General features: G+C 41.4%; 1 protein-coding gene across 14 annotated transcripts in view; it reads left to right on the plus strand.

Annotated features, from left to right (window-relative positions):
* Positions 1-24,931, plus strand: part of LOC126485138 (voltage-dependent L-type calcium channel subunit beta-1) — a 749,688-nt gene that overhangs the window by 654,385 nt on the left and 70,372 nt on the right. For all 14 annotated transcript variants that reach the window (XR_007587915.1, XR_007587913.1, XR_007587916.1 and 11 more), the window contains one exon: positions 22,520-22,687. Coding sequence is in view for 8 of the 14 variants with exons in the window: in XM_050108790.1 (XP_049964747.1) it covers positions 22,520-22,687 (168 nt within the window). In the remaining 6 variants the exon portion in view is untranslated. The remainder of the gene's footprint in view (positions 1-22,519; positions 22,688-24,931) is intronic.

Here is a 24,931-nt window from a genome sequence, read left to right on the forward strand (position 1 = left end):
AGACCGTCTGCTATTCGCATTCTACACAAACAAGTTAGGAGACAATCTGGGCAACCATCTTAGGCTGTTTTCAGATCATATTGTCATTTACCGCCTCGTAAAGTCATCAGATGATCAAAACCAATTGCAAAATGATATAATCAAGATATCTCTACTGTGCGAAAAGTGGCAATTTACTCTAAATAACGAAAAAGTGTGTAGTCATCTACATGAGTACGAAAATGAATCTGCTAAATTTCGGTTACACGGCAGATCACACAAATCTAAAGGCTGTCAGTTCAACAAAAGAACTAGAGATTACAATTACGAACAAGTTATACTGGAAAGATCACCTAGTAGGTAATGTCAGGAATGAGGAAACCGAACGAAAGACTGTGATTCACTGACAGAACCCTTAGAAGATGCAACAGGTCTATTTAAGAGACCGTCTACACTACTCATGACGAGGTAGGAGACAGTGTGTCAGAGATATGATACGCGAATTGGAGTGGTAATCATTAAGACAAAAGCGTTTATCATTGCGACAGGATCTTTTCACGAAATTTCAATCGCCAACTTTCTCCTACGAATGTGAAAATATTTTGCTGGCGTCTACCCACCTAGGGAGAAAAGGTCATCGTAGTAAAATATGAGAAATTAGAGCTCGCACGAAGAGATTTAAGCATTGTAAGATACTTCATTCCAATTTCACGTTTGTTGCACACCGCTTTGGTGGTGGTGTAATTTTAAAAGCTATTGGTATAACAACACTCATTGATTTTAAGCAACGATTACTTCTGTATCAGTGGTTCACAACCTGGAGTTAATTACCCGCTGAGAGGTAAAATTTAATTTTCTGAGGGGTAAAACCAAAAGGGTTCAATTGTATTTCGATCACGAAAGTAAATTAGCCGGCCTGGGAGGCCGAGCGGTTCTAGGCGCTACAGTCTGGAACCGTGCGACGCTGCGGTCGCAGGTTCGAATCCTGTTTCGGGCATGGGTGTGTGTGATGTCCTTAGGTTAGTTAGGTTTAATTAGTTCTAAGTTCTAGGGGACTGATGATCTGAGAAGTTAAGTCCCATAGTGCTCAGAGCCATTTTTGAACGAAAGTAAATTATGTGTAAAAGGTCATTATTATCACTACTGATTCGGAAGTTTGTAACCGACTGTATAAGTTACTAATAATTACTTTTTTTTTCAAATAGCAGCCTGAAAGCGTGGAGCAATGTAGTGGAAGTTACAGTTTGCGGAACGAATGTATGAACATCAGCTTCCTCACATACGCTACCCACTACACACATACTTTGCCTTACGTATCTGAGACAGTAAAATAGAGATATTTTCGTAGTATATACTGAAATATCTCATTAAAATGCCTTCTACGCATCTAAGCGTTGTAGAGTGCCGACAATAGAGCAGAAACTGCTTCATTGTTCACTTCGCAACAGTAAATGACCTAATTGAAAGTACAACACAATAGTTACTATGTAACGCCTACTACAGTGTTCTCAGGCTTACACTGTATCATCATTACCGTTGTTAATAATGTTATTATTATTTTATGAGTGTCACTGCTCACCCAGCATTGACAGTCTGAAATCTTCCAACTTCTGCCAGTTCAGGAGTCTAACAATCAAGAGATTCACTAATACACAGCTCAAAAGAATTAGAGGAGCATGACTCTGGGTGTCTGCTATACTACACTGAGCAATAATTGAGGACTGGGTATGTTACCTAATTATACCTTTATCTTTCAACAAAAGTGCACGATAAAACATTACATCCTCGATCGTGTTCGTAAAAAGAACTTAAATTCCCGACAGGTGCGGAAAACAAAGTGCAAACAATCACTCACTCCGTCATCCTGCGCGCTTTTCATTTGAAATTTATAAATTTGAGTAGTGATGCGGCTGGTGCATATACTTATAGAAAATAGAGAATGGGGAGTTTGGACTTTGAGAGCTTGTAAGAGGTCCATGACTAAGGAATTTATTGCTAACGCACTCGAGCAGGTGTAACTTGGATGGACTGCTCACGCAGTGCCTGCGATATGTAAGCTGCAATAGAATCGCAGACCAGAGGGCAGTGTCGGTAGCAGTAGCAGTAGTAGGAGTAGCAGCAGCTGGCAGTCGGGCGGTTGGGCCGGTCGTGGAGAGCGATGTAGTATAAGGTAAAAGCAGCCGCGCGCATATGTAATTTGTAACGACTGATTTTGTACTATTGTTATATCAAGTCCCATGTAAATGTTTTTAAAAGTCTTTTAATAATAATCTTTCTTATAAAGATAACTTTTGGTAATCATTCATTTGAATTTAAAGATTTTACTAATTTCTCCTATCCATGGTCATTCCTATTACCGTAAAGAAAAATCTGTTGTTTCTTTTTATACGTAACAAATCTAGTGGCCAGCATTGCACTGGGTTGTGCCAGAAAATTTTTTTACAGGAGCAGATATGTACGCGTTATCCGGCGACTTCATTGAAGTAAGAATTTTCAATTTGTTCAGAATGATCTTTCAGGGCCATGACGCAGCACTGCTCACGTCCAAAATTTACCAGTTTAAATTCGCAGTCAGTTAATTATTGAAAGGTTATACGTGAGCCACAATTTTATTGAGAGGTTAGTCACGTTTTTGTTCCGAGGTTACGGAAGTAAACTGTTGGGAGGTTACACTAAATGTGAATGTTATAAAAATTTTAACTGTTGGGAGGTTACAAGCTTCAATAACGTGTATGCCCTCTGTGTGCGTTTTATCACTGCCTGACACCAACGAAGCATCCCCTCTGTAAGTTTGTGGAGGTTACCCCGTGGTATCCGTTCCTATTCTTCAATGACAGCTCATGAGAGTTCTTGGACGGTCTATGATGGAACAGGACGGGCACGAACACATTTATCAAGAATGTCACGCATTCGCCCTTTGGGGTTTAGGTCGGGAGTCACCACCGGTCATTCCATTCATACAATGTCGAGGCTTCGCAAGGCATCCCTGATGACGCCCGCCGCATGGGCCCTGGAATTATCGTGCATGAGACGGAAGTTAGAGGAAAGCAGGTGTGACTATACGATCCAACAGGAACTGGTCGATGTACTGCCTGGCAGTAAGGCGACCACGGACAACGACAACATCCGCATGGCTGTCAACAAAGAATCTTGGAAACATGTCGATTTCCTGGACAACATTTGGCAAGTACCACTCGCCAGAGGTCTCTGCACACGAACAGGGGCACACCCTGCAGCAGAGGATGTGTGGACTCGTCTGTGAATAAAACGTTTCACCAGTGTCGAATCTGCCCGTTGACATGGGAACGGCAGAGCTGAAAGCGAGCTGCAAGATGATGGGTACTGGAACAGGACGTATGGGACGTAAGGTGCTTTCTCGTAACCTTCTCAAGCTCGCCTTGTGTGCTGACCTGTCTCCCTGTTGCATGTCCACAAAATATAGATGACACATGGGGAGGGACTAGCATCTGCAACAACACGATCTAAAACCCGTCCTTTTTGGATCAAACAGACCGCCCTTGAAACTTGTACTGCATTAAGACGTCACAATGCCTGTGCTCGGTTGAATACAGCGTCCACAAATGACGACTGCCATCTAGAAAAAATTGGGTTACCTTTACTCACTTGCTTCTGAGGGGTCACTTGACACTGCAATGCGTAACACAGCCAATAGCTGGCGAATGATTTTAATCGTTGCCTACACTGAAAGTGGAGACCTCGAGCCATGCTGTAAAACTACAGTATCCGCCTGTATCAAAGTTGGTTGAACATACCGGACGTTGATAAAAGTGTCCCCCTAATTGTTCTGAACGGTGTATCGGGACTATGCATAATGCACTCATTTTAATTTGGTGTATTTTAAACTTAGCTGCTGGGTGAAACAAGTGTGGCTACGTGCAGTGGCGCGGAGGCATCACGTTTCGTAACAAGTGTCTCCCATCACTGCGCAGAATTAATTTTTCTTTCCTTGAAGGAGTTGAAGGGAGCACTCGCGATGCACTGAGAAGTGCTTCATCATTCTGTAATGAAAGGTTCTCACAAATAAGCAGTGCCTGCTGTTGATTGACTCATAAGTAAGAACCTAAATGTCGTTTATCTTCCGTCAGTTTAAAAATGGAAGTGTTCAAAGAAAATACTTTAGAATGAAAAAGTTTTTATAGGCTCTACTGTTCATGATGTTGTGTTGCTGGGGGAGGGGTATTGGTTAATAACTGGTAGCAGTTTGGAGTAAGAGAGGCTGGCAACCGCTGGTCTGTATTACAAAAGCGCGCGTCGGCGCACGGGTCCACTTTCTGAAAACTGAAGGGCTACATGGCGGATCACCTAACCCTTGTGCTGCATGCATTCGGACAGGGAAGGCACTATCGATATACGGTTTCCACAGAACTAAATTCTAAGCAAGGGCGCGTATTCGCAGCCAGGGCACAGATTTGGAGACGTTGACGAAAGCGCAGTTATTTACAACAATTACAGATTTTTAAGTGACAATGGCTACTGACAGTAGAATCCTAAAAGTAGCGTAAATGAGTGTGTCAGTGGTGTTTGTTGCAGGAAGCTAGTGCAAGTAGTTTACGAGTTGTCGTATTGTGAAATCTGTAAACACCGACAGCTGTTTGTTCCATGCTACTTCTTAGATGCTTGTTGACGACGTTATGTTTGTTTAAATTCTGTTGTGAGTACATTGCGATTTCATTGCCACGATCCTTTCAGTTATTGTGCGATAGTGGATGTAGTAGTGGAAAAAATCAGATGTGCTCATGGTATACATATAATACCATACGGCGTATTACTGCTGCCTGCACTGCAATTTCCGCTGAAATGCTAGAACGTGTTTGGCAATCGTTGCAAGCTTGTACTGACGCTGGTGGTCGTCATTTTAAGCACAAGCTTTGACGTTAAACTGGTTCTTTGTCAGACTCCACAGAGGTCCTGTGTTCGTCTTTGTTTTCCGTTTGGCCTAGGGGACGTCCCGTTTAACAGCACGACACCTGTGCAAAAGTATTAACATCTGTGTAGGGCTGCACATACGAACCGACGTGAAATTCACATTCGTTTGTGCTACCACATGGAAGAAACAACTGTCGGTGTTTACAATCTTCAGACTACGATATATCGTAAACTACTTGCACCAGACTGCTGCAACAAATACCCCACTGACATTCTAATTTAGTCTACTTTGATTGTGGTTCTGTCAGTAGGCATTGTTCCATTGAAATATTTGCACCTGTTGCCAATAAAAACACAGTTGAAACTCATAACACTTTGTGTACGGGCTGCAAAGGCGGGACCCTGCTGACCACTGCAATCTGTCAAGTCCGCATATCAATTGCTTCTTCCATTATCTAAACAGTTGCAGTACAGGGTTCTGGTGATTCACTCTGTGTACTCGCAGGTGTCGAGCGCTTAGGCGGAACTGGTGGCTGCCGCCTCGGCAAGTGTACAATGGCCGTTGCGTAGCCGAGGCGTGGCGTCGCAGACGCAGAGGGGTGGGTAGCCGTGAGGCGACGCGGCGCGCTGGCGAATATCGCCGCGAGGCCGCCCGGAGGAAGTGGGGCCGCCAGAATGTCCCGTAATGAGGCCGCGCCTAAAAGCAAAGCGTAATTACCGACGGCGCAGCGGCGCCTGCCCCCCAAAAACCCCACCACCCCGCCGCTATCCCTGTCGAGCGTCCTTCTAGTCGTCTGCAAAAACTTCCAACTAGCGCCGAGGGCAAGTCGTCAAATGGTACAGGTTCCTCAGGATTCTCATAGAGGTACATCTGCCTACGTCTGTTCTCCGCAAGCCGACATACCGTGTACTGTTCGTCCAGAACGTCCTCGACGACAACGAATGAACCCAGCTCGTGCTGGTAAAAGTCGGTTGTCTTCGGGCCGCAAGTGTTTTACATCCGGCCGCTGCCAAAAATTGACCGGGGCTGCGTGTTTGTGTTGTCCTCATCACCTCATCATCATTCGGGAAGTGCCGAGACTGGAAATGGAAAGATTTGAAACTTTTACGAGCGCTAGTGACTACGATGTTGAGCGCCCCACAAACCACCACCACCACCACCACCACCACCGTCGTCGTCGTCATCATCATCATCATCATCATCGCTGCCAACAGTGCCGATCTAAAAATACAGAACCCGTGTATACAGCAGCTGTTGGAAATGACTGTAGTGCCACGCCGTATCAGAAAGCACACGAGTAGCGCCAGAGATGCTCGAGGAAAGTACAACTTGTTCCTCCCCGCGCTGCGGCTGTCGACGCATTGGGCTTCAGCAGGCGGAGCTTGCTTCCTCCGCTCCTCGCATCTTCCCAAAAACCCGGTCAGGAGGTCATAAATAAACTACAAATCTACCACTGTCATTTCCTCTCTTTCCGTTTCCAGGCGCGAACGGTGCGCAGGAAGAACGGCTGTTTTTAAATACACATATGAGCTAAAATCGCTCTGAATATCCTGAACGTTCCTTTCGCACATGTAGACAACCTCCAAGATGTTGTACCCCGGGCAACGGACTGCTAAGGCAGGACGGCAAAAAGTCTGCACCACCGGCAGCCATACTGGATCAGTCTGTCGTGGCTGCTCAAGACAATAGCATATTTGCAGTGGTACAAATCAGTATAAGGGCATAGATATTTGTAGGACAATTAACGTTATTGCTTGGAATAGTTGCGAGCAGTGAGTATGCAATAGTATGAAATCAAGTATACTGAAAACTGCAGTCAAAAGGTATCTCATTTGATATCATTAGTACGGTATATAACAAATGGTTCAAATGGCTCTAAGTACTATGGAACTTAAAATCTGAGGTCATCGCCGGCCGCGGTAGCCAAGCGGTTCTAGGCGCTTCAGTCCGGAACCGCGATGCTGCTACGGTCGCAGGTTCGAATCCTGCCTCTGGCATGGATGTATGTGATGTCCTTAGGTTAGTTAGGTTTAAGTAGTTCTAAGTCTAGGGGACTGATGACCCCAGATGTTAAGTCCCATAGTGCTGAGAGCACAATGTGATGCCTTTTCTTTCGTACATGTCCGATAGAACAGATACCATTTTGATCCTGCAGAAATTGTCAGTAAAGACGCAAAGGAATTACGGCATGTAGCTGGTAGTGGGCACTGGTTTACGTGTTTACATCAAGGGGAAAAGTTGAAAATTTGTGCATAATTGGGATTCTAAGCCAGGTTTCCTGCGTACTGAGCAGATGCAGCGACCGCTGAGCCATCTGGACACAGAGATCGTCGCAACTGCACTGATTGACCAAGCTCGCTTTCCGTCACACCCAGATTCTCAACTTATCCACACACTACTGACATAGTGTCTCTGTTCACTGCCCTCATTATTCGGGGCGTGTCGCCGATTCCCGTAAGACTTCGAGCATGGTGTACATCTGTACAGCAGGTATCCTTACATTTATTAGGCAGCAATTTTTATTTTGTCCACTCCTTCGTCATCTTCTTTTTCCGTGCGCAAGAAGCGAGAAATATAGTTATGTCTGTTGTATTTTGTTTTATCAGTTAAATGTCACGAGGTTTTTCAATGAGTAAGTTCAAACTCTGGGTACTACCGGTATTACATCCCAGAGATCTTTAAAATTATCATATTCTTTTCCCAGCGTAGATAAAATTCAACTGTCAAATATTCTTTCAGACAAACGAGTTCTCTTCATGTTTGGTTACTTCATCATTTAGATCTACAAATAACTTCTGCAGCTTAGCTGTATGTAATATATCTTGTGTTTCATCACATTTGACCCAACAGGTTTTAGATAATATAAAGCGTTGTGGCTGCTGCTTCGTGTTGTGCGTGTAGTTTGTCCCGTATTTCTTCAGCAGTTTAGCGCAGCAACGGAAGTCCAACAGTTGCTTCGCTTGGCACACTTGCTGTCCAAGTTGTTGCTTGACTGTCATTCTCCGTGCACTGCCTTCTACTCATTTGTTGTCGTGAGGTAACACACAGTTTCGCATGTAGTGATATTATGTCTTTGAGTTCATAATCATGAATGGAGCACAATAGAGATGCTCATTTTCATTTTGCACAATCATCAGGTGCTTCAAGTTTATGAATATTTACTTTATACCCTCTATTTGTAGCCATGTTCTTCCCTTACAGCTCCTTTTAGAAAAAAAAATCTTCTGCCAACACACACTGTATTGAATCAATCTTTTTTTTTTAAAAAAAAAAAAAAAAAAAAAAAACCCTGTATTTAGTTCAGTTAGACTTGGTCTGAACCAGCAATCTTGTCTGACTATGGAATACAAAACCTACGAGGCGTGTTTTTAAGAAAGTGCCGTTTTGAAATTTAAGAAAAGACGTGCTAAGATATCTCAATACTTTCATTTTTACATGAAAGCCTGTACTTAATCTACGCGCTGACGCCATTACAGTCTGATCCTTCCTTGTTTACGTTGTGTACTGAGTGTTTAAGATGCCTCCGATAATCGTGAGTCCCGTCGACTGTGAAGTACGGGCCGTTATAAGGTTTCTTAGAGCTAAAGGCCTAAAAGCGCTCGATATTCATCGTGAGATCTGCGCAGTTTACGGAGAAAACATTATGAGTGATGAAATGGTAAGAAAGTGGGTGAGAGCATTTAAAGATGGCCGCACAAATGTGCGTGATGAGCGACGGAGTGGGCGTCCTTCGGTCGTTAATGAAAGTTTGGCGCAGGAAGTGGACAATAAGGTGAGAGACAACAGACGCTCCTTGCGGGATGACATTTCCTAATGTTTCTCGTAGTGTTTTGTGTGGCATTGTGACCGAGAACTTGAATTACCGAAAATTGTGCGCACGTTGGGTACCGAAAATGATGACGGATGTGCGCAAAACCAAACGTTTAGACAGTGCATAGACTTTCCTTGAGCGGTAACACAACGACGGTGATGATTTCTTAAGCCAAACTGTTTTGGGCGTTGAAACATGGGTGGCCTACGTCACACCAGAATCAAAGCAACAGTCCGTGGAAGTTGAGCAAGGGCACCGTTTTGCTGCAAGACAATGCCCATCCGCATGTAGCGAATCAGACCAAAGATCTCATTACATCTTTTCGATGGGAAACTCTACATCATCCTCCGTACAGCCCCGATCCTGCACTTGAAGAAACACCTGGTCGGTCAGCGTCTTCAAGACGATGACGAAGTGAAAACAGTGGTGATGCAGTGCTTAACAAGTCAGGCGGCAGACTGCTATGAGGAGGGTGTTCAAAAACTGGTACAACGTTATCACAAGTGCCTCAATATTGACGGAAATTATGTAGAAAAGTAAAATAAGGTACAGGCTTTCACGCAAAAATAAAATTATTGAGATATCTTAGCACATCTTTTTCTAATTTCAAAACCGTGCTTACTTAAAAAAAAAAAAAAAACGCCTCGTACATTACTGAATGCTCGCTAGGCGGGGTAGCCGCGTGGTCTTGGCACCTTGCCACGGTTCGCGCGGATTCCCCCGTCGGACGTTTAAGTCCTCGCTTGTGTGTGTGTGTGTGTGTGTGTGTGTGTGTGTGTGTGTGTGTGTGTGTGTGTGTGTGTGTTTTGTCCTTAGCGCAAGTTAATGTAAGTTAGATTAAGTAGTGTGTAAGCCTAGGGACCGATGACCTCAGCAGTCTGGTCACACATAAACTTAACACAAATTTCCAAAATTTACTGCATGCTCCAAATAAACCATAACTGCAGCCAAAGACAAAACTACACAGACATGATAACAAAGCGTCAACAGCAATAAAACTCTTTTACAACACAGAAGAAATCAGTTCTGCAATTCTTGTTCCCTCTAACAAGGGGAAGGCCTCAGACACGGCCAACCGATTCGGCTCAGATTTGGCATGTCGCTTGTGTACAACCTAAAGCAAAGGACTCTAGGATATTTTGGGTCAACACCCCCGCAATTTTGAGAAAATCACCCCTAAAGGTTATGACGAGCAATCGACTCAAAATTGGCGGGATCGATAGATAATTGTAATTAGAGCATTTTTCATCATCAGGTATGGGGTCCACAAACGCAAACTTTTCCAGAAATCTAGGAAAGAAACTTTTATAACTGCCGCTTCTGTACCCAGACGGTAAACGCCTTTCGCCGACAGCGCCGATAGTGCAATAGCCAAGGTAATTGGCTGGGAATCGAAAAACCCGGGTTCATTTGTATTTTTCCATACCTCAATTGATAGGTATAGGAGGGTTAATAAGGTAAGTATATCAATAAGGAATGATAATAATACTTACCTTATTAACCCTCCTATCCCTATTAATTGGGATATGGAAAAATACAAACGAAAAGAACAACATCCGTTAGGTTTCTTCGAGATTCGAACCCGGGTTCTCCAAGTCCTGGCCAGTTACCTTTGCCGTAGCGCTATCGGTGCTGTCGGCGAAAAGCATTAACCATGTGGGTACAGAAGCGGCAGTTGTAAAAGTTTCTTATCTCAATTTCTGGAAAAGTATGCACTTTCGGACCCTATACCTGATGATGAAAAATGCTCTATTTACAGTTATCTATCGATCCCGCCAATTTTGAGTCGATTGCTCGTCATAACCTTTAGGGGAGATTTTCTCACAATTTCGGGGGCGTTGACACAAAATAACTTAGAGCCCTTAGTTTTAGGTTGTACACAAGCGACCTGCCAAATCTGAGCCGAATCGGTTGGCCGTGTCTGAGGCCTTCCCCTTGTAAGCCACAAAATTCAAATATCTTCAGCACAGTTCTTTTTTGAAGAAAAAGTTCTTGTATTTACGAAAGTATTCGGGTATTAGACAGTACAGTTAAACGTAAGGAAGTGCAAATCATTAGACTCCATACAAAATTGTTACACTACATTAATATTTGTTACATAGATCATGAATACGACATTTCGTAATGATGTGGAATGTGTCACCTTAGCATAAGTTTTCTTTACACAACATAGTTTTTTTTTCCTACTTCATACAAAAATTTCATCAAATGAGTAGAAGAAGTTGTCATCCAGAAAATCTTTTAATTTGGGTTGGGCCGGCCGGTATGGCCGAGCGGTTCTAGGCGCTTCAGTCTGGAACCGCGCGACCGCTACGGTCGCGTGTTCGCATCCTGCCTCGGGCATGGATGTGTGTGATGTCCTCAGGTTAGTTAGGTTTAAGTAGTTCTAAGTTCTAGGGGACTGATGACCTCAGATGTTGAGTCCCATAGTGCTCAGAGCCAATTTGGGTTGGCTATCTGTCAAACTTTTAATGCTATTTGGTAGATGACAGAAGATTTTTGTGGCAGCATAATTCACTCCTTTCTGAGCCAAACAGATTTAACCCAGAATAGTAAGAATCATCTTTTATTCTAGTGTTGCAGCTAAGTACTTTGATATTATTTTTGAATTGGGATGGGTTATTAATAACAAATTTCATAAGCGAATATATGTATTGCAAAGGTACTGTGAATATCCCAAGTTCCTTAAATAAATGACTGCAAGGTGATCTTGGGAGGGCTCCAGCTATTATTATGGTTACACACTTTTCTTAGTGATGAATTACTCCAAGATATGGTGCCATATGAAAGCAGTGAACGAAAATAGGCATATTAGGCTAATTTACTGACATACTTATCACTAAAATTTGTGGTAACCGTAATAGCATAAGTAGCTGAGCTTAAAACGTTTCAGCAAATCATCAATGTGTTTATTCCAATTCAATTTCTCATCAATGCACACACTCACAAATTTTGAATATTCCACCTTAGCAACAAACTTCTGCTCAAAGTCAATATTTATCAGCCAGATTATGCCATTTACTGTACAGAACTATATATACCAAGTTTTCTCAAATTTTAGTTATAGTCCATTTGTAAAGAACCACTTAATACTTTTCTCAATGGCATTATTTAAAATTTTCTCAGCTAATTCTTGTTTGTTGGTTGTGATTACTGTACATGTATTTGTCGTTGTTGTTGTTGTGGTCTTCAGTCCTGAGACTGGTTTGATGCAGCTCTCCATGCTACTCTATCCTGTGCAAGCTTTTTCATCTCCCAGTACCTACTGCAACCTACATCCTTCTGAATCTGCTTAGTGTATTCATCTCTTGGTCTCCCTCTACGATTTTTACCCTCCACACTGCCCTCCAATACTAAATTGGTGATCCCTTGATGCCTCAGAACATGTCCTACCAACCGATCCCTTCTTCTGGTCAAGTTGTGCCACAAACTTCTCTTCTCCCCAATCCTATTCAATACTTCCTCATTAGTTATGTGATCTACCCATCTAATCTTCAGCATTCTTCTGTAGCACCACATTTCGAAAGCTTCTATTCTCTTCTTGTCCAAACTATTTATCGTCCATGTTTCACATCCATACATGGCTACACTCCATACAAATACTTTCAGAAATGACTTCCTGACACTTAAATCTATACTCGATGTTAACAAATTTCTCTTCTTCAGAAACATGTATAACCAGCAAAAATAACTAGCTTTGCATCTTTATGAATATAGCATACCAAATCATTAATATACACTGAGCGCAGCGGCCCAGTGGTTAGCACACTGGACTCGCAGTCGGGAGGGTGACGGTTCAATCCCACATCCGGCCATCCTGATTTAGGTTTTCTGTGATTTCCCTAAATCACTCCAGGCAAATGCTGGGATGGTTCCTTTGAATTTTGATTTTTGCAGACTATCTGTACTCTTAATTTCAGCCTTCTGCATTCTTTCAATTAAATATGAAGTGAAGGATTTGTGCATTGTCTCACTCATACCACAATACTTAAGCTTATCTAGAAGAATTTCATGATTCATACTGTCAAAAGCCTCTGAGAGGTCACAAAAAATCCCAGTGGGTGATGTTCAGTTATTCAGGGCATTTAACACTTAATCAGTGAAAGCATATATAGCATTTATCTGTTGAAGAGCCTTTCTGAAAACCGAATTGACATTTCGTTAGCACTTCATTTTTACAAGTATGTGAGGCTAAATTTGAATACATTACTTTTTTTCAAGAATTTCGGATAAAGCTGTGAGATTGGGTGGTAGTTGTTAGCATCAGACCTATCCCCTATTTCAGTGAGCTACTACATATATGGCTCAAAATCATATTTATCTGTTGGGAACAAGCTTTTAGTACTCTTTTGGAAATGCCATCAATTCCATGTGAGCTTTTACTAACCAGTGAATTTATTATTTTCCCAATTTCAGGAGACGTGGCTTGAATTTCAGTTTTGTCTAATTGTGTAGGTATTGTCTCTCCCATATAAAACCTTGCATTTTCTAATGAACAGCTGGATCCTATTTTCTCTACAACACTTAAAAATGAATATTAAAAATATTTTCTACTTTTGACATTTTGTTCACAAACTTTTCATTGACTTTCATAGAAATACAGTCTTCCTGTGCTCTCTGTTGCCCCTTTTCCCTTTTGATAATATTTCAAATTGTTTTAATTTTACTTCCAGAGGTGCTAATCTCACGCATAATGCACATACGTCTCAACATTTTAATAACTTTCCTTAATAAAGTGCTGTCGATTTTATAGTGTTTGACTGTTCCTGGATCATTACTCCTTCTAGCTATAATGTACATTCCCCTTTTCTGTTTACAGGGTAATTTTATCCCTTTACTAAGCCATGGCTTTTTAGATTATTTCTTACAATTATATTTCACTGTTTTCTTAAGCCAACTGTTTTCAAATATACTCACAAAGGTGTCACAAAATAAGCTAAATTTTAAATTAGCATCAGCTTCTCTGTACTTCTCATCCCAGTCTAACCATTGCAAGCTTTCCCTAAAATTTGCAATTGTTAAAACATTAATTGAATACACTATTTTGTAGGACAATTTTTCATTACTGTATGGAGACATGTCGTAAACTGTAACTAGCTGTGCATCATGGTCTGAAAGAGCATTCTCAACAGGAAAAAAATTTATTTGATTAAATTTATGTTGATGTATGAAAACATTATCAGTGTGCTGCTTTTCCATACTACCCTAGTAGGAAGATCAATAACTGATGTCAAATTGAAAGAACAGTGTAATACTTCAAGGTCATGTTTTCTATCAGACTCTTTCGTAAAATCTACATTGAAGTCCCCACAAACAATAATTTGCTTCCCTCTATCTGACAGATTGCAAGGCTGAGAATCAAAGTTTTTTTTAGAAACAGCTAAAAATATCCTAGTGGGGACCAATATACAGTAACAATTATAAAAGTACCCTTATTTAGTTCAAGCTCACGTGTCAAGGACAATGCCTACCATAACGAGAACAGAGAGCAGAAACATATGCTTCTCATTCATGAAATAATTGTTTATATTTTCTTGCTTTCACATATGTTTGAATTTATTTGTTCATGAATAAGTTGCAAGTTATGTCAGAGAATCAGTGAGAAACGGCTCTTTTTACATTTAATTTGCGAACAGGCATGTCTCTTGACAGTTTAGTAATGCCCAGAATAGAAATATAGAAGTATTTTCTTAATTAAGTAGAAATATAATTGAAGACAAACATTAAGCTTAACGTGTTGGCTTCCTCACCAGAAGGGGCGCTAGTGTCGTTCTAATAGTCAGAAGATAAAAACTTTCACAACAGTTGGTATCACGACCATGGAGGTAAAAAAAGAAGCGAGATGGCACTACAGACTTACACTGTACGTTGTTTTGAAGCCAAAGAGGACGGGGTCTGTAGCCAATTTAAGTAGCCCAAAGCGTTTAGCAGACTGCTATTTGTGATTGGTTCTTGTTCATTATTTCTGTCGTGTGCATGCAACAATACTAAAAATTACAGTGCCTGCATGAATAACGTAGTGCCAGGAAGGTAATTTCGAACTTTTTTCTGTTCTTGAATGCGTATTTGTTCTAGTAATACGACACATTTGGTCTTGTCACTGTCATTTGTTTTTGTTGATAGATTAGATTAACTTTCATTCCATTTGATCCGTAGTGAGGAGGTCCTCCAGGATGTAGAACATGTCAGAAAAGCAACAATACATGACAAATATTTACTACTAATAAGCTAATGTACCATTCCACAGGTCCCAAGTGGAATGATCGTCATTTTTTAATGAACACTATATGAAAGAATCATTTTACAAATACTAATGCACTGAATTTAAAATAAAAAAGTTTTTCATTTATTTATAAGGTAATAAACGTGTAATACAACTACTATAATACTTATTTACAATGAACACATTACTGTACTGAAGTGGTGCGGAAGTTAGATTGTACTTACACACACACACACACACACACACACACACACACACACACACACACACACACACACACATATTTGTACTGAACACATTACTGCACTGAAATTGTGTAGAAGTTATATTGTACTTACATATATATTTCGAGTAAGCAAGAAGAGGAGGGTGCGATGTGAAAAGTAGGCTTTTGTAACGCATTTCATTCCACTCTTATCCACTTGTATCAATAGTATATCAATCTGGAACTCCAAAACCAATGATTGTTTGCTTACTGGCACTGCTTCTTGTTCGTCACATTTTCAACTTTGAAGTCGTATACACAACTTTTTTAATGTTGACGTTTGCAAAACACTTACTAACGTGTTCTTTGTTAGCCTATAAACGTGTGCATTGAGAAGAGAAGCAAGGCATGCTATCGTATCTTGCACATGTCAAAAAGCGAACAATTATTGAAGTATCGGAGAAGCAGAGCTGCATAGAGGCAGACCTCCATGCAGGACAGAGTTCTTGTTTTATTAGTTTGTCAGTACGCTAATCTCACTGCAGTTCACACGTATTATCACTTTGAAATCTTACCTATGATGCGTCATTCATTGTGTGGCCAATAATAGTAATTTACAGGGTTGAAAAAGAGATATAATTTTTGAAACATCTTCCATCATCGTGGAATGCTTTAAGTGTAATTAAGGGAATGGTCTCAAACGCTTAAGACCTCGTAAAATGGATATTTTGCTGTAACGTGTAGCTAAGTGTGTTTAGCAATGATAGCCTAACCCACCGTCTAACACGCTTAACCTGTGTAAGATGCAGACCTGCATTTCCAAAGTAGCCTGTTTGCTTCTTTTCCCAGAATATTTCTCGTCAGTAACTGTCAGTTTTTCAGGAATAACCAAACAGAGCACAACATTGCTTGAACGGCTCCATTTAAGAATGAAATGTGATTTCCTTAAAATTTAGTCTACGATCGAATCGATTAGTACCCACGAAAACAATGCAAAGCTGGCATTTTTTTAATGAAAAAACTACGTCTCCTTACAAATTAAAGCACCCAACATGGTCGAAATCGAGCACGTCAGCTTGACGTTATGTGGAAGTATCACCGTGGTGAACCATGGAAAAATGTATGCGGCGAACCCTATGTTTTGGGCTACTTCAGATGGTGGACGTTGGCTTTAGGTTCGTGATGTAATGACAATTCCCTTCCTTTTGTTAACCCTATGTTAAAAATAGTCGCGAATGTTTTTCAGTCTGTGCTACTCGGAAATGTAGTTTACATCGTCAAACAATCTACTTCAGCTATTGTAGTTGCCGTCGTTGGCATCTGCACAATTAATTGATGGTACGCCTGCTCCACATCAGCCCATTTCAGACTATTTTTTACATCTACAACTACATTTATACTCCGAAAGCCACCCAACCTTACGTGCCACTGTCATTACCTCCCTCTTCTGTTCCAGTCGCGTATGGTTCGCGGGAAGGACGACTGTCTGAAAGCCTCCGAGCGCGCTCGAATCTCTATAATTTTACATTCGTGATCTCCTCGGGAGGTACAAGTAGGGGGAAGCAATATATTCGATACCTCATCCAGAAACACACCCTCTCGAAACCTGGACAGCAAGCTACACCGCGATGCAGAGAGCCTCTCTTGCAGAATCTGCCACTTGAGTTTGCTAAACATCTCCGTAACACTATCACGGTTACCAAACAACCCTGTGACGAAACGCGCCGCTATTCTTTGGATCTTCTCTATCTCCTCCGTCAACCCGACCTGGTACGGATCCCACACTGATGAGCAATACTCAAGTATGGGTCGAACGAGTGTTTTGTAAGCCACCTCCTTTGTTGATGGACTACATTTTCCAAGGACTCTCCCAATGAGTATCAACCTGGTACCCGCCTTACCAACAATTAATTTTATATGATCATTCCACTTCAAATCGTTCCGTACGCATACTCCCAGATATTTTACAGAAGTACTGCTACCAGTGTTTGTTACGCTATCATATAATCATACAATAAAGGATCCTTCTTTCTATGTATTCGCAATACATTACATTTATCTATGTTAAGGGTCAGTTGCCACTCCCTGCACCAAGTGCCTATCTGCTGCAGATCTTCCTGCATTTCGCTACAATTTTCCAATGCTGCAACTTCTCTGTATACTACAGCATCATCCGCGAAAAGCCGCATGGAACTTCCGACACTACCTACTAGGCCATTGATATATATCGTGAAAAGCAATGATCCCATAACACTCCCCTATGGCACGCCAGAGGTTACTTTAACGTCTGTAGACGTCTCTCCATTGATAACAACATGCTGTGTTCTGTTTGCTAAAAACTCTTCAATTCAGCCACACAGCTGGTCTGATATTCCGTAGGCTCTTACTTTGTTTATCAGGCGACAGTGCGGAACTGTATCGAACGCCTTCCGTAAGTCAAGGAAAATAGCATCTACCTGGGAGCCTGTATCTAATATTTTCTGGGTCTCACGAACAAATAAAGCGAGTTGGGTCTCACACGATCGCTGTTTCCGGAATCCATGTTGATTCCTACATAGTAGATTCTGGATTTCGAAAAACGACATGATACTCGAGCAAAAAACATCTTCTAAAATTCTACAACAGATCGACGTCAGAGATATAGGCCTATAGTTTTGCGCATCTGCTCGACGACCCTTCTTGAAGATTGAGACTACCTGTGCTCTTTTCCAATCATTTGGAACCTTCCGTTCCTCTAGAGACTTGCGGTACACGGCTGATAGAAGGGGGGCAAGTTCTTTCGCGTACTCTGTGTAGAATCGAATTGGTATCCCGTCAGGTCCAGTGGTCTTTCCTCTGTTGAGTGATTCCAGCTGCTTTTCTATTCCTTGGACACTTACTTCGATGTCAGCCATTTTTTTCGTTTGTGCGAGGATTTAGAGAAGGAACTGCAGTGCGGTCTTCCTCTGTGAAACAGCTTTGGAAAAAGGTGTTTAGTATTTCAGCTTTACGCGTGTCATCCTCTGTTTCAATGCCATCATCATCCCGGAGTGTCTGGATATGCTGTTTCGATCCACTTACTGATTTAACGTAAGACCAGAACTTCCTAGGATTTTCTGTCAAGAGAATTTTACTTTCGAATTCACTGAACGCTTCACGCATAGCCCTCCTTACGCTAACTTTGACATCGTTTAGCTTCTGTTTTTCTGAGAGGTTTTGGCTGCGTTTAAACTTGGAGTGAAGCTCTCTTTGCTTTCGCAGTAGTTTCCTAACTTTGTTGTTGAACCACGATGGGTTTTTCCCGTCCCTCACAGTTTTACTCGGTACGTACCTGTCTAAAACGCATTTTACGATTGCATTGAACTTTTTCCATAAACACTCAACATTGTCAGTGTCGGAACAGAAATTTTCGTTTTGGTCTGTTAGGTAGTCTGAAATCTGCCTTCTATTACTCTTGCTAAACAGATAAACCTTCCTCCCTTTTTTTATATTCCTATTTACTTCCATATTCAGGGATGCTGCAACGGCCTTATGATCACTGATTCCCTGTTCTGCACTTACAGAGCCGAAAAGTTCGGGTCTGTTTATTATCAGTAGGTCCAAGATGTTATCTCCACGAGTCGGTTCTCTGTTTAATTACTCGAGGTAATTTTCGGATAGTGCACTCAGTATAATGTCACTCGATGCTCTGTCCCTACCACCCGTCCTAAACATCTGAGTGTCCCAGTCTATATCTGGTAGATTGAAATCTCCACCTAAGACTATAACATGCTGAGAAAATTTATGTGAAATGTAATCCAAATTTTCTCTCGGTTGTTCTGCCACTAATGCTGCTGAGTCGGGAGGTCGGTAAAAGGAGCCAATTATTAACCTATCTCGGTTGTTGAGTGTAACCGCCAACCATAATAATTCACAGGAACTATCCGCTTCTACTACACTACAGGATAAACTACTACTTACAGCGACAAACACGCCACCACCGGTTGCATGCAATCTATCCTTTCTAAACACCGTCTGTACCTCTGTAAAAATTTCTGCAGAATTTATCTCTGTCTTCAGCCAGCTTTCTGTACCAATAACGATTTCAGCTTCGGTGTTTTCAATCAGCGCTTGAAGTTCCGGTACTTTACCAATGCAGCTTCGACAGTTTACAATTACAATACCGATTGCTGATTGGTCCCCGCATGTCCTGACTTTGCCCCGCGCCCTTTGAGCCTGTTGCCCTTTCTGTACTTGCCCGAGGCCGTCTAACCTAAAAAACCGCCCAGTCCACGCCACACAACCCCTGCTACCCGTGTAGCCGCTTGTTGCGTGTAGTGGACTCCTGACCTATCCAGCGGAACCCGAAACCCCACCACACTATGGCGCAAGTCGAGGAATCTGCAGCCCACACGGTCGCAGAACCGTCTGAGCCTCTGATTCAGACCCTCCACTCACCTCTGTACCAAAGGTCCGCAGTCAGTCCTGTCGACGATGCTGCAGATGGAGAGCTCTGCTTTCATCCCGCTAGCGAGACTGGCAGTCTTCACAAAAGCAGATAGCCGCCGGAAGCCAGAGAGGATTTCCTCCGATCCATAATGACACACATCATTGGTGCCGACATGAGCGACCACCTGCAATAAAGGCATATACTTCGAATTCATTGTACTGATGCATATACTTCTGTAGGTACTTGATGCAGCTATCATAGGCTAGAAGTTACATATACATTCCATAAAATATTTTTTGTCGATTTTCCCACTCTCCGCAAGACTTCTTAACTCTTTTCGTGTGAAAATTTTGAGAGCTTCTAAACGCACTGTGCATATATAAAAATACGAATAAATCTTCGTAACAATAAATTCTACGTCCACTGGTAACAAATCTGCTGATGTTCGTATAACGTTGTGTGCAATATGCCCAGCACACCACGCAAACTATTTTTCTCCCTAACCCCTCTTGAAGTGTGAAGAACACCTTGCATGGTTCTTCACGTTGAACTCGGTCAAAATTTGTATTGGCATTATTTGCACAAATTCCCCTGGCTTTCTTCTTAAGCCCATGTTATTCCAGAATGTCCATTAAAGAATCATATACAATAACTGCAGTTTCACCAGGTAAATTCAGGAAAGCTTATATTTTTACATTAATTCCCGTCATTGGATGAAAGTACCGCACTAGTATTGGAAATATTTTGAGGTCTTTGTGGTCTGAGACGTCCCTACAGATAAATGGAACGTCTTTAAGTTCTATCTGTAGATTATCTAAAGAAAAAGGTGCTATCACGTTCTTTATTATTGCTTCTCACTTAAGTTTTCCCGCAGCGAAACTTCTTTTGCAACACTATTTGAATCAATTTAGAAGTGCATTCCATCGATCTAGAACTCTGATTGTGACTTACCGTGTGGAAAGTCAACAAACCTTCGGCTCTTGCAAGCTCTTTGTTGTCAGCGAAGTTTTCCTGACGAAAGTAAGTTGAGAGTGATGATGTACCTGCAGCAGACTGCGTCCTTTTATATTTGTTACATGTTAAATGACATTGTATATCGTGTTTACCGCCATGAGCACCGGAGAACACCCCACTACACTTTTTGCACCGCACTTCTGCAGATGTTGTACACTTCTGTAAAAAAGTGAACTCCTTTTGCAAGTCCTTCGTTAATTGGCAATTTCGCTTTGTGACAGTCTGCGGGATTGCTAAGTAAAACAAGAAAATTCGTTTACCGACCTCGGCGAAGCACGCAAACACAAAGCAACAATGTCAAGTCTCCAGGCGGACTAATTTACAACCTAAACAATCGCCCGTTCAAATGCGGCATTACCCGGAATGCTTCGTCTGGAACCTATTGTTTTTCAGATCGCTGCCAGCATTAGAGAACTAAGAGTGGTCACCCTGGGCTAACAGCAAGTGGTGTTTCACCAAGTGGTACTATATATTTGTATTTTTTGTGTATACTAGACAATAAAGGGTACTGCACATAATCACACTCATAAATCCTAGATCATATCTTTATTCGCAGTGCTTACGGCACGTGGGAATAACCGCAGCTGGTGGAGTGTGAAAATTGCCCGGAATGCAGAACAAATTAGGCATTTTGCGGGACACTTATATTAAGTTATTATGAAATCTAGATCTTTCGCTGCTTACAGGCGTTGATAAATATCAACGGGGACAGTTGAAAAATGTGTGCCCCGGCCGGGACTCGAACCCGGGACCTCTTGCGTATATGGCCCGTAAGCAGCGAAAGGTCTAGATTTCATTATACCTTCATTCTTCGAGAGCTTGCAAGATCATCAGTGATATCTGTACAGATACCAGCTTCATACAATTATATTTAATTTCCATTGCGGAACTGCGCGGCAGAATCGGGGAAGGTCTCGCAAAATCCAGGACGGTTGGCTGCATTACTTATGGGCTGGGACTTAATATTACGCCTACAGTAATGGTATATGGGTGCTGGTTTGCATCCATGCATCTGATCAATTTTGGTAACTTCCAAATGATCTGTTACATTTTGCGCGATTGCATAAATACCTTACATTTTATTGTTTCATGTACTGACATGAAAAACGTATCTTCATTCTTCAACAGTCGTTCCACCGGCTTCGATTGCATAAGTAGTATGTTTTGATGGAAAAGTGAAACGTGTTTTGATTGCAACTGCTCCTTGTTCAGGATGCCAGTTTTTTTCTTTTTTTTCTTTTTTAATCCACGGGGTGGAAGGAAAAATAAATTGAGTGAGAGAGATCCAGGATGGAGTGTGTATGAAGATACAGGCCTACCCATCGTCAGCTATCGAATAGAGATGATGTAGACGTGGGGTCAACAAACTACCAACCCTAAATTGCTGGCTTCATCCTGTAGTGCAATTAGGATGTAGCACGTGATGCCATATATGTGCGAAAAGAAAGAGAATGGAACACTGACGATACCATATTTATTTTCTGGCTCTGTGAGTTTTTCGAAGTTAGGTTTTTTGACAAACTGATCTGTATCATAGTACGGGGTCTACGTTAGTTTGGTTGTGATTTGGCAATGTCAATGAATGTTAATACGAAATCTTAGACGTGTTAACGACTTACCTGTAATGTAAGTGGAGTTTTAAGTTAGGTTGAAAGGTGACTGATTGATTGTGAGTTTATGAAGCAGCCTTGAATCCTTCAGTTGATCTTTGATCTGCATGCATGTTACTTTTATTGTGTAAGACTGCTTTGCAGCCATTCGGCCCATCAGTGGCTGCTATATTCAGTGAACTACTCCATAATTTTGCATCATGTCTGTACTGATTTATAGCTCTTATAGAAACAATAAAAAGCATTAGTCATTTCCATCATTTGTGTTTGACAAATTTCTACGTATCTGTGTGGAAATCTGTGACATGTAATCAGACTATATGTTTTTGCTGTTGTTCAAGATATATTCACCATGTGTGTGTTTTTTATATTTACTTGCAGGTGCTTCAGCGGTTGATAAAGTCTAGAGGAAAATCGCAAGCTCGACATCTCAATGTGCAAATGGTTGCTGCAGAGAAACTAGCACAGTGTCCACAGGAGATGTTTGATGTCATTTTAGATGAAAATCAACTAGATGATGCATGTGAACACATCGCCGAATATCTCGAGGTGAATTATACTTTCCATGTAGAAATTAAGTAGGTGTCTAAGTAGCTTGCATGCCCTACAATAATTCAGGAAAAATACTGACGGATGGTAAATATCCACTGGTGCATATTTCCTTGTAATGAATATGTGCTATAGAAAGTTGAAGTACGGAGAGAACAATGATGGAAATATGTTTTTGTGAAAGCCGTGAATGAGCATCACAGTGTTGACCATAACAATGAGAACATCTTGTAAGATGTTTATGTGAATAAGTTAGTCAAAAAGCTCAGTTATGCATGCCTTTTGCTCTGAAATGTCTCGCAACATTTTGACCGGCAGACAGGTTTGCTAGCATACTTCCTCTCAGTTCTGTCCTGTAGCATAATCTTATGAAGAGTTGAAGTTAAGGAAAAAAGTGTGTGTGTTCTATGTAAGTGTGCAATAAGAATAGTGTGTAGAGTAGACACCCAAATATCTTGCAGAAGCTTCTGCATACATTCGTTGATGGCATTTGTAGCTAATAATAAGAGTGCACTTAGAATGAACACAGTCATTTGCAAACCATAATACTAGAAGTAGAAGTAAGTTTCATACAGACAATGCATCCAATTCTAAGGCTCAGAATAAAGTTTTATATTATGCCGCAAAAGTCTACCACAGATTACCAATGGAAAAAAAAGAATCAATGAATATCTTATTTGACACTCCTACAACTTACAGAAATCTTGAATTTAATGTTGTAAATTCTACATGATACTAATATTTGTACTATAATGCTTGCTACTTTTGCATGTATGTAGACAGATTTTAGTGGACTGTACAAAGTTGCACAAGTGCTTTGTTTAAAGTATCAGGTTAAACAACAGCTGAACAGTATTGGAGGAGGTGCAGTGACTTTTTTGGTAACATTCATCTATAAAGTAATCTAGAAGTAATTACTGAAACTATCAGTTTGAGTAAATTAGCACTAGTTATAATATGTTGTTAATATGCTTTATGAAAGTAGCCACAGTGGTTGCCTCTGGCTGTTAATGTGTAACTTGTCTCAGTTCACATTCCTGAAGGCTCTCCTTCATGATGGGTATTGTGGAACATGATGTTTACAAAGACTGGATGGGTGAATGAATATTGAGGTAAAGAGCAAAAGGCATTTGCATAGTTTGTTGTCATCATAACAAGCTGTTTTTCAGCAAGTTGCTTTTCCGTGCCAGTCCCTTTATTTGCACCCACTATGCATTTCCATAAAAGCTTCTACGGATTCTTTTGGCTAACATTACTATATTTGTCAATTAAAATAAGACGTATCAAGTATCGGATGACCTCACGTGCAGTACACACTAAGCACACTGAGAAAAAGTTAAAAAATTAGAGAGGAAAAGAGGGAGAATGTAGGGGGTTACAGTATTAGTTAATGAGTGTTTTGTCCTGAATGAAGCTAGAAATATAGCAAACACTCAGAAGTGTGCCTATACTGTAACCATCAGTAAAAATTACTATAGTTACGGGCTGAAATGAAAAATGTTGGTCATACAGTGCAGTCATCTTAAGAGTCCCAATCTTTCAGTAATGTAATTGTATAGATAAAAAAAAAATCTACTCGCAAAGTGGCGGCAGGAGAACACACGTATAAGAAAAGTTTTTAGGTATGCAAGCTTTCAGAGCCAGTTGCTCCTTCTTTTGGCAGAAGCATTGAAGGGGAAGGAAGAGGGATGGAAATGGAAATGAGTGTTCGGCGTCATGGCCGGGAGGCCCCTTACAGGGTAGGTCCGGCTGCCTCGATGCAGGTCTTATTACATTCGACGCCACATGGGGTGACCTGCGCGCTGAATGGGGATGAAATGATGATGAAGACAACACAACGCCCAGTGCCTGAGCGAAGAGAATCCCCGCCCCAGCCAGGAATTGAACCCGGGCCTGTAGGATGGCAATCCGTCATGCTGGCCACTCAGCTATCGGGGCGGACAGGAAGAGGGATGAAGGAAAAGGACTGGAGAGGTTTAGGGAAAGGGGTAGAGTTTGGAAAAGCCACCCAGAACCCCCCGGGTCAGGGAAGACTTATCGGATAGGATGAGAAGGAAAGAAAGAAGATATTTTCCATTGTTATACTAGCCCATCTTTCAGTAATTTATACTATATGAATATTGTCATTGAAAGGCATCTGTTGGTGTGACTTGAGTGAAATAATTTTTATATGGTTGATGTGACTGGAGCAGGAGGGCTGTTTGTTGCCTTCACACTTAAGTTGTGCCAGTCACTGTTGAGCAT

Source organism: Schistocerca serialis, chromosome 6, assembly GCF_023864345.2.
Source record: "Schistocerca serialis cubense isolate TAMUIC-IGC-003099 chromosome 6, iqSchSeri2.2, whole genome shotgun sequence".
NCBI classification, from domain to species: domain Eukaryota; kingdom Metazoa; phylum Arthropoda; class Insecta; order Orthoptera; family Acrididae; genus Schistocerca; species Schistocerca serialis.